Raw genomic sequence first — 16,347 nt, forward strand, 5'->3', positions numbered from 1 at the left:
CATCATCACCCAGGACCTCAAGTGGGAGCCCACCATTCCCTCCGTCATAAAGAAGGCCCAGCAGAGGATGTATGTCCTGAGGCTGTCAGGGTCCTGGGTATCCTGACCCAGCATGTTTAGTTCTTTGTGATTTTTGTATTATTGTACTTGTGTGAGTTATTCTATGGTTTCTAGTTTCGATCCCTTGCCCTTCATGTTTCTCTGTGTCCCCTCTGTTCTGTGTAAGTCTGTGTCTGCATGTTTGAGTTTCCCTCTGTGTCTTTCGGTTCTTAGAGTCCTCTGCCTTATGGTTTATGTCTCTGTGTTTTTTAGTTGCTGTCTCCACCGTGTCAAGTTCGCGTCTGTGTTTGATACTTCCGTTTTACTTTGTAGGTCCGTGTCTTATGTGAATGCGTCCTGCTTTGCTTGTCTCGTCAGTCCTGATTTCTCCCAGCTGTGCCCTCCTTCTGTGTCTCATTCCCCTCGTTACTTCCCAGTGTATTTAAACCCTGTGTACCCTGAGTTCTTTGTGTTTAAACCTCGTGCCTGAGTGCCTGCATTTTGGGTCCAACTCCTGCCTGCCATACGAACAGTCTCTTCCCCTCTGCTGTTGGACTCATGAACAATAACCATAAGACTGTTCCCACCACTTGCTCAAACACATGACCCTGTATTGTGTTCTCTGTACCTGTTCCATTTTTGCACTGATCATCACCTGCATTCATGTATATATCAACCTGCTTAGCACTTTTTATTTTTATTTAAATGTTTCTCTTATCATATGTCTCGCACAAAGTACCGCAGCAATTTCCTAATGTTGTAAATCTGCTCAGATCTACTCACTCAGTTCAATTCACCTCAATTCAATTCAATTTTATTCATAGAGCATGAAATCACAACAACAGTCAGCTCGAGGTGCCTTATATAGTAAGGTAGATGCTACAATAATACATACAGAGAAAAACCCAATAATCATAAGACCTCCAATGAACATCTGCTTAGGCTTGTGTGTATTATATATATATATATATATATATATATATATATATATATATATATATATATATATATATATATGCATGTATGTATATGTGTAAAAAAAAAAAAATATATATATATATATACATATACACGTGTGTGTGTATATGTATATATATATGTATATATATATATACATATACAGTTTTTGTTTGCTACATGGATCATTTTAATTCATGTTGGTGTCTTTCCTTTCGTTATATTTCTTAAAGAGTTCAAAATGTGTTAATTACATAAATAAAATGTAATTTTCTCTGTAGCACTTCATGGATTTCATAAGCAACACACGTTAGTTGTTCAAACAAAGCATAAAGGTAAAAAACAATATATACAGTGTTATCTTCATTTTAGATGTCAAAAAGTATTTGCGGCTCCCAGTGTTTTCTTTTGCGTGGAAACCAGGTCCAAATGGCTCTTTCAGTGTTAAAGGTTGCTGACCCCTGGTATATATTATTGTTGGGTCTACCTTACAATATAAAGCGCTTTGAGGTGACTGTTGTTGTGATTTAGCACTGTATAAATATAATTGAATTGAACTGAGTATTTCAACGTTTACTGTAGTAATTTTTAACACTCGTATATCCATACTTCTACTACGTTTCTGTACGTTTACCACCTCTGCTATCTAGTTATAGAAGACTGAAGGAAAATTTCACTCCTATTGTTTGTTTAGATTGTGGCTAATTGGAACAAAGAAATCCCAATGAGGATATGGGCCTTGAAAATGTTTTAAACTATATGTAAGGAACAGGACTTGAGTATTAGCCAACAGTTGCTAGTTGCTAAGGACTAGGATTTAACACGCTGGACTTATAAGTCAGAACAATGAATTTAGAGATCTTTATAAGGTTTTGAGTTCAGTGTTGAGTGTTAGGATCCGTACATTTCATTTTTTTAAATGAATGCTAAACTTTGCTTAATGGAGCTTTACAGCTTTATTGGATTTCTGTTGTCACTGTATACATCATGGTAGAACCAGAGACACACATTTCATTTCTACAGTTTCTCTTATGAAAAAGTCTTGATTTGAGCTAAATACTGAATTACTTGCCGTATTGAATTGCATTTTCTCTGCTCCTAGCATGGGCATACAGATTTTCTTTCATTTTTTCACTGTTACAGATTAGCAATGTTAAGTCACTGATGGGCTCTGTTCAGAAACAAAATGTAGGACACTGGTATATACAAAGCATCAAACTTAAAATATATGAATGGCAATACTGACCAATAAGTGATTATATTATTAGTTGCTATAAGTGGCTATAAGTAAGATTTTAGATCACATAACAAACATAGGATTTTAGAAATCTTAAAAAAATATTTACGTTAATCAGTAATAATAATGGATACTTTATTGATCCCCATGGGGAAATTACTTGTTTTTCTCTGCATTTGACCCATTCACTCTGTGAAGCAGTGGGCAGCCCACTAAGCAGGCGCCCGGGGAGCAGTGTGTAGGGACGGTACCTTGCTCAGGGGTACCTCAGGGTAGCCGTTAAGTGGATTCGAACCGCCGACCTTCCGATCATGGGGCGACCACTTTACCTACTGAGCTATCCCTGCCCCATATGGTGTTTATGATAAACAAGTTACTGTACACGTAGACTTGTCACGTCCTATGACCCTGTGTTTGTGTTTTTGGACTTTTAATTTCTGGGGTTTTTTTTTTGTTTGTTTCCACTTCACTCATTACCTTAGTTTGCCTGTGTTCCATTACGTTGTACTGTTTTTCATGTCGTACTGTGTTACTTTGTATTATGGGGGTTTATCCAGCTATATTTATATATGTTTATATATAAATATATGCGGTGGCCCCTAGAGACAAAACACGTACAAACTCCAAAACACATTTCTAGCATGAACTGAACTTCCAAACTTCCAAAGCAGAGCTACCTAGATGACTTAAATTACACAATTGAAAGCATGAAAGCATATGTGTATTGTTTGTGTATTTATACACAAGCATTCACATATAGTCAAATAATAAAAAACAAAAAAGTTTATTTACCTGTTATTACCAGATCCGGTCGTTGGTACTTGCTGGCTTGTGTAGCCACTAGGTAACAAAAGCTCAACACTGCCCCTAGCATCCTGGAGCACTTCTGTTGTCATTGTACTGTTTTGAGTTTTTATGTGCTTCTGAGTTTTTACGTGTTTTGGAGTTTGTATGTGCTTCGGAGTTTGTGCCTGGTGGACAAAAAATTGGTTAAGGGTTCCCCGAGCTTTCACGCCCCTCATGTTCTTCATGTGCCCACCACTAGAAGCATGCCTATGGAAAAAGTGCGCCGGCACACAGTGCAGTGCGCTTTATAGGTGTTATCGTGCACTTTCCCAGCCAGGTGTTTTCCTTTTCCCATTCCTCCCTGTACTTTTGCAGCCTATTTTTTTTTCTCTGAGGGGAACAAACATTGCTGCTCTAATGCTGGGCTTACTGGGCTTAATTCTGGCCCATTTTGAGATGATTTTTGAGTCGTGCGACCGATTTGGTGATTGGCCCAATTTTGGCCTTCATCGTGCACAGTGGCGTGTCCAGCGGGGTGGCCTGGGGGGGCACAGGCCACCCCCCCAACCAGACTGGCCACCCCAGGTGCCACCCCGAAGCTAAAACAATAAAATTTAATGAATTATCAAATGTACGATTATGGTTTCACAGTGAAGCTCAGATATCCGAGGGTAACTGAATGCAGCACCGGCTTCTGCAATATGCGCATCATGTTAGCAAAGGTAGGAGAGCCAAGCACGAAAGACGGCACCGCAGAAAACATTTTTTCGGCGAAAGATTAACAAGTTAACATAGCTGGACTAGCCATCGGACGTTTGCATGGTGGGCTGATGACTTATTAGGGGCGATCGTGGCTCAAGAGTTGGGAGTTCGCCTTGTAATCGGAAGGTTGCCGGTTCGAGCCCCGGCTCGGACAGTCTCGGTCGTTGTGTCCTTGGGCAAGACACTTCACCCGTTGCCTACTGGTGGTGGTCAGAGGGCCCGGTGGCACCAGTGTCCGGCAGCCTCGCCTCTGTCAGTGCGCCCCAGGGTGGCTGTGGCTACGATGTAGCTTGCCGTCACCAGTGTGTGAATGGGTGGATGACTGGATGTGTAAAGCGCTTTGGGGTCCTTAGGGACTAGAAAAGCGCTATACAAGTACAGGCCATTTACCATTTATTTATTTTTTTTGTAACGGCATGAACAATGAGAAGTGGTGGATTGGCCACATGCTGGCCGATGTGTAAAAATAACTCAGTTGTTTGGTGGTGGCTATGGCGGAGCTTCCACAGAGGCAACAGGTGGATGAGGGAAGGTGAGGCAGGAGGAGAGACCCGAGGCAGCCGCCGGTCCAAGTGTCAGGTGAACTGAACTTCAGGTAAGAAGTTATGACCTGCAGTCTATCTGGGTCAGATATAAACCAAGTTTAGGTGCAGTTTATTTTCATTGTGCTGACTTTTTACAGTCAGTTACAATACCTCATACTGCGTGAGCTAGCATGAGGAGTTTCTATACAGTTCAAGTTCAAGTTCAAGTTCAACTTTATTGTCACTTCAACCATATACAGTTTAAAAATACACAGTGAGGCGAAACAACGTTCCTCCAGGAACCAAGGTGCTACAAGACAAGTTAGTGCAAAAAAAATAATAATATATAATATATCTAGTAATAATATTGTGCAAAAGAGCATTTACAGGTTGGTGTGTGCGATGGTTTGGTGGTGTAGGTCAGTGTGTTTGCGCTTGTGTTGGTTAGTCAGTCCAGTCTCAATGTTTTGAGGTATTTGAGTTAAGCTGAGTGATAATGTTAGTGTATGTGTGTGTGTGCGTGTTTATCAGTCAGTCCCTTTTTGCTGAGGAGACGGATGGCTTGTGGAAAAAAGCTGTTGCACAGTCTGGATGTGCGTGCCCGAATGCTTCGGTACCTTTTTCCAGATGGCAGGAGTGTAAAGAGTGTGTGAGTGTAAAGAGCAGCTGTTCAGTTGCTATGATGTTACTGATAGTGAACTTTATTTTATTCATAAGGTTAGTTAGTAGAGTTGCCAACAGCTCCTTAAAAAATGGAATGGTCCCTCATTCAGAGAAAATATTACGCGTTTCGTATTGAGCTGAGAAGAGACGCAGTTTGTCCCGTACTTCAGCTAGGATGGAAAAAGACACAAAGCTGGAGTTATTCTGTCTTTACAGCTGCCTCTTCTATTGCTACTTCAATCATGAAACTGATCAATGATCAGCTGATCGTCTCTCTTGTTTGTTTATCGCCCACTTTGCGCCATGAAAGAGGAAACCAGCGGATGTCGCGCTAAACAACAGCAGCACGTTTAAGCTTGATCAGCTGTTGTTAGAATTTATTTAATATTACTTTCTAGTATCAGCTGATGTTTGCTGGAGCCACAGCTGTAAAGCTGCTGGTCATGATGTCGGTTTGGATATGTGGTGAGAGGGAAACATGAAGATGAAACCAGGCGATGTCCTTACTGAATCATCAGAGCTGAACAGGTGATGGAGAAACAGGTTTACCTTTTAGGTGACATGAATGAGTTGAAGGGAAGTTATGAACTGTTTCTGAGAGACAAATAACACCAGGATCCTTTTCTAAGTAGCTGACAGCTGGTAACTGTGCAGGGGCGGGTCTAGCAAAGTGTTGCCAGGGGGGCAGGTAGGGCATTAACAGGGAGAGGGGGGCACAAAGAAATACTTTTCTTTTTTATTCTCATTTAAAATATCTCGCTTTTATTAAATAATTATCTAAATCGTACAACCAAAGTTTTTATCTGACATAAAATGTATAGAAATCATACATATACCAAAAAGACAGTGTACATCACTGTCACAACAGTGTTTGTTTTCATTCAAAGGCTTTATGGCTTTAATACCTGGTGGGCCGGTCTGTAGTCAAAATGCCCAATTTTCTGTCCCAGTCCAGCCCTGCAGGTTAATACTGGCAGTGTCACCATGCCAGCTGACTGGATTTCATCATCAGCCAGTGTTGTTCTTTATCAATATTACCAAAGTTTACCATAACGCAGCATAGAAAGTATTTACTTGCTTTCAGGTTTTATTCAAATGTTAGTCTTTTCATTTGTTTCCCCACTTTTTTCCTGTTTCAAAATCAAACACCAGTTTGTGAGAAGATTATCTTCTTTTTTTTTTAACAGGCATTGGCTAATTTGCCAATTGTATGTCAAAAATGTTCATATTTTAATATTCAAAAATGTTTTTGCCCAAAACATATGTGCACTACATGTCAGTAAAAATACTATGCAAATATTGATGTCCTTGAATGCTGAGTAAACACTGACTGATTGTATCTCTTGTACTTTATCAACGCAGTATCTAAAAACTTTGCACCGTAGTGGTTAAAATCTCATTCTAATAAGAGTTAAAAGCGCATTCGGTTATTAGGTTTACAGGGTTATTGAATTATGGTTAACGGTTGGTAGAATTGTTTTTAACATTATCTGCCAATTACATCTGCCACCCTTCTCCAAATCTGTGCCCCTACCTGGCCCCCCCAACAAAAATTTTCTAGACATGCCACTGATCGTGCATCTTGTAGTATACATGGGGTAACGAGAAGCGATTAACACCTCACGACCAGCTCCCGATCATCAATCGCTCGTGAGGGTGTCACCACAGCCGCTCACACTGCTCACGGGCAAACACGTAAACGTCGGTGAAAAAGACGAAGCAGCACGGCTGTGCGGCCTGTGATCTGGACACAAGCGATGGAGGCACAACTTGTAGAACTTTGGAAAGCTCATCCGAGCCTTTTCGATGTGGCATCACAAAATTATCACGACCACAACAACCGTGAAAATAGTTGGATTTACATTGCTGCTTAATCACAGCTGCCTGATCAATGTTTTTCATTAGCAATTTAGCAAAGTTGATGGTGGTGGTGTGCGTGTCTGTGAAAGACAGAGAGAGAGCGCGAGCGAGCGACATAATTTCTGTTATAACCTTCATTTTATGGAGGCACAGTGTGAGCACTCAGGTCGCATCAGAGCATCAGGCGGTATAGTGTGAGACCTGCATCGTGACCGACCAACTTCTAACCCCTGCGAGTCAATCGTGCAGTTTGAGCAGGAGCTGAATAACGTGACTGAAAAAATCGCACAGTGTCTGCTCAGCTTTAGGTGTACTGTCGTCCGAGACTTGCACCGCAGTGTCGGCGTTTGTTTCCCTGTTGGCCATGCTTCTTGTTGTGGTCATCTGTTGTCTTCCGGTATTTTCTCCGTAAGCGACCTTTCCTCGACCAATGAGATGAGCGGTAATCTGAATTGTCATACTCAAATTGTCATAAGTGTGGTGTCAGCTCATTGGTCACAAAGCAGGAGAGGGGCTGGGAATTATGATTTCAAACAAAGCGTTAATTCCATAAACATTTATAGACTACTTTTGATTCTCACTGTATTACGGGACAAAGTGCGTCCCTTATTAGCTCAATACGGGACGTGTACTTTTGTTTCTAAATACGGGACGATTCGGTTTTTTAAGGGACGGTTGGCAACCCTAGTTGTGGTGTTAACGTCATTTCAGATTAACGCTGACAGCACTAGTGGGAACACAACGAATATGACTGCACATTTACTCTGACATCATCCTAGTGCAAAGACAAGTGGAAGCAGACAAAAACAACAAGCATGCATGCTACAAACTTTACAGAGTAATTTAGACAGCCGTTAGCACATGATTCTCCTTATGGGGACCTGATATGTTTAATATGCTGCTGAGAATATAGCCCTGAAGAAGCGTATAGTATAGCTTTTATTTTGGAAAGAGCCATTTCTCTGTAATAAACTCTCTTTTCCAAAGATCAGTGATTTCTCGATCAGATAGATTTATTTTTTTTATTACTTTGTTGTTTCAGCAACATTAAATTTAAAAACTGTACTTTTGAGTTAAAATATATATTTATAATTTTAATAAATGACAAATTAAAAAGGCATGAACATTTTTTTGTATCGAAAAAATATCGAACCGTGACACCAAATATATATATATATATATGACAACTGTATGTTACTCACGATGGACAGACAACTTGCTTTCCTTTTTTTCCTTTCTTTGTGGATTTTCCTTCTTTACTTGAGGCAAGTTGCCAACAGCAGAGCAGCAAAAGCAGCAAAATCACTGGCCTCAATCCAACAGCCATGGTGCCTGAAACAGAGTTTAATACTGGCCTCAGTACATACAACATATAGCTTAAAAAAAGAACAATATTGTTGCAAACTTAGCACAAGATTTCACCACATGTAGGAATCCACTAGAATTTATTTTTTTATGCATATCATTATAGATGTGATTACGTTTTGGAAATACATCACTTTGTTTGAGACTCTTTACAGTATTTATCTGTGTCTATGCTATCACATTCAGCTTAAAGCTTGAAAAATACTTCACTGAAATTTGTCCTAGAAATGTTCACGGAGTATAAAACAGAAAGGTATTTAGCTGACAAACTAGCCAGACAGAAATAATAATGAAAATAAATAATAATAATGATCTATTATTGCTGTGTCCCTTATAAACCTAGGAGTGGCAGCACCATTTATACTCGCCTCATCTTAATTGGATATAGTTATTCAATTCATTAAGTGTTAATCCATATATCTACGGTCAAGGACATTTTTTAAAAGCAGGATGCCACTTTCTACATGAAAATGGTATATGTAGGTTTTTGAGATGCCTCACTTGAAGTATTTTACCATTATATTTTATCAAGATATTTAATGTGACAAAAAATCATGTTAAGAAGAAATAAATTCATAGCTACAGAAATCACTTTTTACATTCTTTGGTTTTATACATGTAGCTTACAGTATATGTACTAAAAGTCTGTATACTCAGTAATGCAGCATTGGTACATATTGGTAGGATGGCCTTGATTGTCTATGAGTAACAATAATAATGACATGTTCAGTGACCTTTCTGACACAGTTTTAATGGTGCACAGTTTGCAGCCAATCAAAAAAGTTCAGTGTGATTGCCCTTCCTGATCTGTAGGTGTCACTGGCTCTGATGCTCCCCGAGCTGACCACATCAAAATACAACATCCTCTTCACTATAAACTGAAGAATTTTGTGGCACATGTTGAAAGACCTCAGCTTCCTCGGAAAATAGAGCCTGTCCATAGAATGTTTTTTTCTGGGATAGTAATGCTAATTCCAACATTTCAAGTTTATGAATGTTTTTGCTATTGCTATATAAACAATTAATATTTGGTTAAAGTTCAACTTTCATTCAAAGGTTTTTGGAAAATATTTTGCAACTTTTTGGAAAATTGTTTAATTAATAATAGCCTTTATACATCCTCCTCATTCCATCTGAAGTTGATCACCATTTCTTTGTCTTTGGCCTTATTAAGATTCAGAAGATGATGAGTCAATAAAATGAACAAGATTTCTGTACTCCTTGCCCATCATTTTAAAAGAGCTATCCAAGCACAAGCAAAATTCCCAAATTAAACACTCTGTTGTTGTTGTTTACTTTTGACCAGTTACTGGGATCGAAGATTCTCTTGCCCTTTCTACCAGCAATTCGAATGTTTGTCTTTAATAAAAAACATGAATACAATAAATATATAAATAATCACAAATCAAAAGGAAAGGTTCTTCTATTCAAAAGCATTAATGCTGTACATCAAAATTCTCCTCTTTTTTATAATGATAGACTGACAGATAATTGAGGAAATATTTTAAATTTCTCCAAACTCCTCTGATACATCGAACATGCAGACCCAAGCTTGTTTCACCATTGGCATTTATTATCAGTGGAGTGATTTTAATATCACCGGATGGCTTATATAACTGTTTTATTACACCAATCTTATCACTGCCAATAACAAGCTAAGTAACTGGATGCTGGCTTAATTTACGTAGTCATAGTGGCTTATAGGAGCGTGTGTGTTTGTGTGTCATATTTTTTTAAACATGCATCCATCCATCCATCCATCCATCCATCCATCCATTCATTCATTCATCCATTTTTAAGATAAGATAAGATAAGATAACCTTTATTAGTCCCACACGTGGGAAATGTGTTTTGTCGCAGCAGGAAGTGGACAGTGCAAAAGTTATGAGGCAAAAATTAGAATACAATAAGAATAAATACAGTACACAACTGTACAGAATAGAATAAAATAAAATACTATATACAGTAGAATAAAATAAAATAAATATACAATAAGATAAGAATAGAATACAAATACAAATACTATATACAACTGAGTAAAAATACAACGATGACAGAAAGGATTATTGCACTTAGTATTATTGCATATGTATGGATGTGTGTGCTTGATCAGTTAAAGTCTTTATTATGGAGTCTGACAGCAGTGGGGAGGAAAGACCTGCGAAATCTCTCCGTCCCACACCGTGGGTGCCGCAGTCTCCCACTGAAGGAGCTGCTCAGTGCTGTCACAGTCTGCTGCATGGGGTGGGAGATGTTGTCCATCAGGGATGACAGCTTAGCCGCCGTTCTCCTGTCACTCACCACCTCCACTGGGTCCAGAGGGCATCCTAGAACAGAGCTGGCCCTTCGGATCACCCTGTTCAGTCTCTTCCTGTCCCCAGCAGAGATGCTGCCGCCCCAGCAGACCACGCCATAAAAGATAGCAGAAGCCACCACAGAGTCATAGAATTTCTTCAGGAGTGGGCCCTCCACTCCAAACGACCTGAGTCTCCGCAGCAGGTACAGCCTGCTCTGCCCTTTCCTGTAGAGGGCGTCTGAGTTATGAGTCCAGTCCAGTCTATTGTTCAGATGAACACCAAGGTACCTGTAGCTGTCCACAGCCTCAATGTCCATACCTTGGATGTTCAGTGGTTGCAGTGGAGAATGCTTGTGCCTGCGGAAGTCTACCACCAGTTCCTTGGTTTTACTGGCGTTGATCTGGAGGTAGTTCAGCTGGCACCAGTCCACAAAGTCTTGGGTCAGACCTCTGTACTCCTTGTCGTCCCCATCAGTGATGAGGCCGACTATTGCAGAGTCATCAGAGAACTTCTGCAGGAAGCACTGGGTGGAATTGTGGGAGAAGTCTGCAGTGTAGATGGTGAAGAGGAACGGAGCCAGAACCGTTCCCTGTGGGGCCCCCGTACTGCAGACGACCCTGTCCGACACACAGCCCTGAGTCCTCACATACTGTGGTCGGTCGGTGAGGTAGTCCAGGATCCAGGTAGTGAGGTGATGGTCCACTCCAGAGTTCACCAGCTTGTCCTTTAGAACCGAGGGAAGAATGGTGTTGAAGGCACTGGAGAAATCAAAGAACATGATTCTCACAGTGCTTCCAGCGGTCTCCAGGTGAGCGAGGGAACGATGTAGGAGGTGAATGACGGCATCATCCGCTCCAATGCCAGGCTGGTAGGCAAACTGAAGTGGGTCCAGTGATGAGCTTATTAGGCGCCGAAGCTGAGCCAGGACCAACCGCTCCAGGGTCTTCATCAGGTGGGATGTCAGAGCCACCGGCCTGTAGCTGTTGAGGTCCTTGGGGCGTGAAGTCTTTGGCACTGGTACAACACAGGAGGTTTTCCAGAGCTGTGGGACTCTTCCCAACCTCAGGCTCAGGTTGAAGAGGTGCTCCATTTTCTTCCAGGGCCTGGTCGCGGGGCGGTAGCCTAAATATAGAAGCCTAGACCTCCCTCTCCCCAGCCACCTCCTATAGCTTATCCGGGGAGAACACCAAGGCATTCCCAGATCAAGCGAGAGAATTAACCTCCTGGGTCGGCTTCCTCCTGGTGGGCCATGTCAGAAGACTTCACCCTCACTAAGATTATGCCAGTGAGGATGACTACTACCACTCAGCGTCCTCCTCAATTTTGCATTCTTCTTGTGTTGTAAGTGCTATTTTCTAGTTTTTTTGGCAACAACTAACCACCTATGACAGACAGACTCTTTTAGACATCCTACAACATTCATAATCTGGGACCACACTGGTGGCTTAACTTGGATACCTGAGCAGAAACAACGCTGGAGGAAAAGGGAGAAAAGAGCCAGAGTTCTGGTCAGGCTGAGAAACAGACAACACGTTTCCCCTTTTTCCAAGATTCTTCTAGCTAACATCCAAATTTTGGGGAAAAAAATGGATGAACTGCTTTCCACAGCATATTATGGACTGCAATGTCTTTATTTGGTTGGATGCCTCAATCCCTGAATCGGCTATTCTTCCTTCTCCATTCATCGTCAGGACTGGACAAAGGAGTCCGGTAAGTGGAGGAGAGGTGGCGTGTCTATAATGACTAACAAGCAATGGCGTGTTTCATCAAGGTGCTCCCCTGATGTTGAACACCTCATGATCAAATGTGTTCTGTACCGCTGTTTATATTTTTTCCCCCTACGCTGACACTGTGTGGGTGCTGCCCAAGCTATATGATGTCAACCACTGGCAAGAAGTACTACACCCCAAAGCGACAAAGCCAGCCTGAAGAAAGTTCTGCCATGTAAGCTTTCCAACATGAATTAGAATAGAATTCAACTTTATTGTCATTGCACATGTCACAAGTACAAGGCAACGATATGCAGTTTGCATCCATCCAGAAAGTGCTTTAGCAATAGATATATTACAAAATATATATTAGCAATAAAATTGATATATAGGTATACTACAAAAATGGGTCTATTATGGGTATGTTACAATGTACATGGTATGAAGGTATGTTATGAATATGCTATACTGTACTGAGTGTACAAGGTATGTACAGGCTATGAACAGGATATAAATATGAAAACTATACAGAGATATGAAATATGAAACTATACAGAAATATGAAATATGTTATAAACAGTTGAAGAACTATAATTATTGTATTGTACAGAATGATTGCCTATAAAGCATTTACAGTAGTGCAGTTTAGATCAGTGAGATATGTGGCTGATTTCAACAGTGGTTCTACAGTGGCTATAACATCCTGGATCACCTTTAGACCCCTTTCACATGTGCCTATAAAGCCCACCTTTCAGCAAATCAGATTACTCCTCAGTCCTGCTGCTACCAGCCAATAGGCAGAGGCTGAAGCACGAGCAACCAGCGACAATGAAATGATTGGGTTCAATGCTGAACCAACTAATCACACATGGTCCTGCATCACTCCTTCCACACTATGTACTGGGAGGTTTTTCAAACTGCTGCCAACAATAACGTAAATGACCACACAAACTGCTTACTGGATACATCCACAAATGAATCAGTGTGGTTGACGTTGTCTCAAACATCAGGCGCATGTGGAGTGGGCTAAAAACCATAACACATTTCAAGGGGAAGAGCTACAGCACAGTGGAGATGACTGGTTCCCTACCTGAGGAGCTGAATGACCTTATAAACTGTACCGTCTGTGAAGGTTCTCAGTCATCCAGGTCATTGTAGTCAAAGGAGCTTGCAAAGAAAAGCGTCTGGACTTCTTTAAGTTGCTTGAAGATGTTTCACCTCTCATCCGAGAAGCTTCTTCAGTTCTAAGGTCAAATGGTGGGGAGTCCCAGATTTAAACCTAGTGGGAGTATCCCCCCAAGGGGGGGGGGGGGATTTAAACCTAGTGGGAGTATCCCCTCACAAGGGGGGGGGGGGGGAATACTCCCACTAGGTTTAAATCTGGGACTCCCCACCAGTTGACCTTAGAACTGAAGAAGCTTCTCGGATGAGAGGTGAAACGTCTTCAAGCAACTTAAAGAAGTCCAGACGCTGTTCTTTGCAAGCTCCTTTGACTATAAACAGTACCGTTTATAGGGTTGGGGAAACCTGCAGTGAACAGACACTGAAGAAGTCACTTGGATGAATGACGAAACGTTTCTGTCATCCACGCCACCTGCAGCCTCTGAGTCTTCATCCACGCCGCCTGCAGCCTCTGCCTCGCCTGGTGCTGCGGGGGCCAAGCAGTCTTCAGGTCCCAAACTGCCTCCTCAACATCACCGGCCACTTTCCAGGCCACCGGCTGGGTGTCATTGCCGTCGGTGATGACCTCCTGAACGCCGCCGCTGCCTTCCACATGGCCGGTCCCCGGATCTGCTCTGTCGCCGCCACTGCCTTCCGCGTGGCCGGCCCCCAGAACTGTTTGCCCGTCTCCGCCGTTGCCGTCCACACGGTCGGCCCCCAGAACTGAACTGTTTTGGCCTCCTGCGCTGTCGGCCTCCGGGTCGGCCCCCTGAACTTGACCATCTGGGTTTTTCTGCCCGTATGTCCCGCTGTTTGCCCATGACGTCATTATGCCTGTTTACGAGTCTGTGTCTCTGTCTGTCGTGTGCTTCCTGTTTTATTTTGTAGGTCTGTGTCCTATGTCAGTGCGTTCAGCTTTGTGCTCTCCCTGTCTCGTCAGTGTAATCAGCGTCAGCCGTGTCTCCCAGCTGTTTCCTCTTCGCTCCGTTCACCTCTTGTATTTAGTGTCTGTGTCTTCCCCTACTCGGTGTCGCGTCGTTAACGTCTGTTCACCCTCGCTTCCTCTGTGTGTTCCGTTTGCCAGCCAGCCTTCCTGCCTAGTTATTCTGTTCTTCCAGTTTACTTAGTGTTTTTCTGTTCTGCTTCTTACCAGCAATAAAGCTGTGTGTTTTGAGTTACTTCTGCCTCAGTGAGTCCTGCATTTTGGGTCCTCTCTTCCTGCCTGCCTACACACAGACATGACAGTTTCTCTCACTGAACACTACGTCCATGGTGAACAGAATCAATTTTGGGGATTTCCTTACCTGGATGATTGAGCATGCATCAAGACATAATTTTAGAGATAATATGCAAAATGGAAGAAAGCAGTTCTACATATTTGTTTAATATGTGCATTGAAGGACTTATCCTAGTCAAAAATGACTCCACAGTGTTACTGGAGACCAAGGTAATGCCATTCAGAGTAAGCATCTGGTTAGATACCATATTTCTAAGATTTTCTGGGCTGAGTACAAAAACTTCAGTTTTATCTGAATTAAGAAGCAGAAAGTTAGAGGCCATCCAGGTCTTTATGTCTTTAAGACATTCCTGCAGTTTAACTAATTGGTGTGTTTTATCTGGCTTCATGAATAGATAAAGTTGTCGTCTGCATAGCAGTGACAATGCGTTCTATCCCTTATGATACTGCCTAAGGCAGTGGTTCCCAAACTTAACTTAAAATACTGTATAAAACACCTTGAGGCGACTGTTGTTGTGATATGGTGAGTATAAATAAAATTGAATTGAACTGAGTATTTTATTTCCTCTTCAATGGTTAAAATTTTATTTGTGAAGAAATTCATGAAGTAAATATTAGTTAAGGTTAAACAAATGCTTATCTTACAGGGAGTGCAGAATTATTAGGCAAATGAGTATTTTGTCCACATCATCCTCTTCATGCATGTTGTCTTACTCCAAGCTGTATAGGCTCGAAAGCCTACTACCAATTAAGCATATTAGGTGATGTGCATCTCTGTAATGAGAAGGGGTGTGGTCTAATGACATCAACACCCTATATCAGGTGTGCATAATTATTAGGCAATGTCCTTTCCTTTGGCAAAATGGGTCAAAAGAAGGACTTGACAGGCTCAGAAAAGTCAAAAATAGTGAGATATCTTGCAGAGGGATGCAGCAGTCTCAAAATTGAAAAGCTTCTGAAGCGTGATCATCGAACAATCAAGCGTTTCATTCAAAATAGTCAACAGGGTCGCAAGAAGCGTGTGGAAAAACCAAGGCGCAAAATAACTGCCCATGAACTGAGAAAAGTCAAGCGTGCAGCTGCCAAGATGCCACTTGCCACCAGTTTGGCCATATTTCAGAGCTGCAACATCACTGGAGTGCCCAAAATCACAAGGTGTGCAATACTCAGAGACATGGCCAAGGTAAGAAAGGCTGAAAGACGACCACCACTGAACAAGACACACAAGCTGAAACGTCAAGACTGGGCCAAGAAATATCTCAAGACTGGTTTTTCTAAGGTTTTATGGACTGATGAAATGAGAGTGAGTCTTGATGGGCCAGATGGATGGGCCCGTGGCTGGATTGGTAAAGGGCAGAGAGCTCCAGTCCGACTCAGACGCCAGCAAGGTGGAGGTGGAGTACTGGTTTGGGCTGGTATCATCAAAGATGAGCTTGTGGGGCCTTTTCGGGTTGAGGATGGAGTCAAGCTCAACTCCCAGTCCTACTGCCAGTTTCTGGAAGACACCTTCTTCAAGCAGTGGTACAGGAAGAAGTCTGCACCCTTCAAGAAAAACATGATTTTCATGCAGGACAATGCTCCATCACACGCGTCCAAGTACTCCACAGCGTGGCTGGCAAGAAAGGGTATAAAAGAAGAGAAACTAATGACATGGCCTCCTTGTTCACCTGATCTGAACCCCATTGAGAACCTGTGGTCCATCATCAAATGTGAGATTTACAAGGAGGGAAAACAGTACACCTCTCTGAAC

At 41.9% G+C, this 16,347-nt stretch overlaps 1 protein-coding gene across 1 annotated transcript in view; it reads right to left on the reverse strand.

The window, feature by feature from the left end:
• The window catches only part of LOC146667451 (glycine receptor subunit beta-like), a 76,695-nt gene that overhangs the window by 57,357 nt on the left and 2,991 nt on the right, over positions 1-16,347 (reverse strand). Inside the window, exon 2 of the mRNA XM_085409156.1 lies at positions 8,031-8,160. Coding sequence (XP_085265282.1) covers positions 8,031-8,160 — 130 coding nt within the window. The remainder of the gene's footprint in view (positions 1-8,030; positions 8,161-16,347) is intronic.

This window comes from Rhamphochromis longiceps, linkage group LG6 (assembly GCF_057381845.1).
Source record: "Rhamphochromis longiceps isolate RC_006_pf linkage group LG6, R_longiceps_female_GT1.1, whole genome shotgun sequence".
NCBI classification, from domain to species: Eukaryota; Metazoa; Chordata; class Actinopteri; order Cichliformes; family Cichlidae; genus Rhamphochromis; species Rhamphochromis longiceps.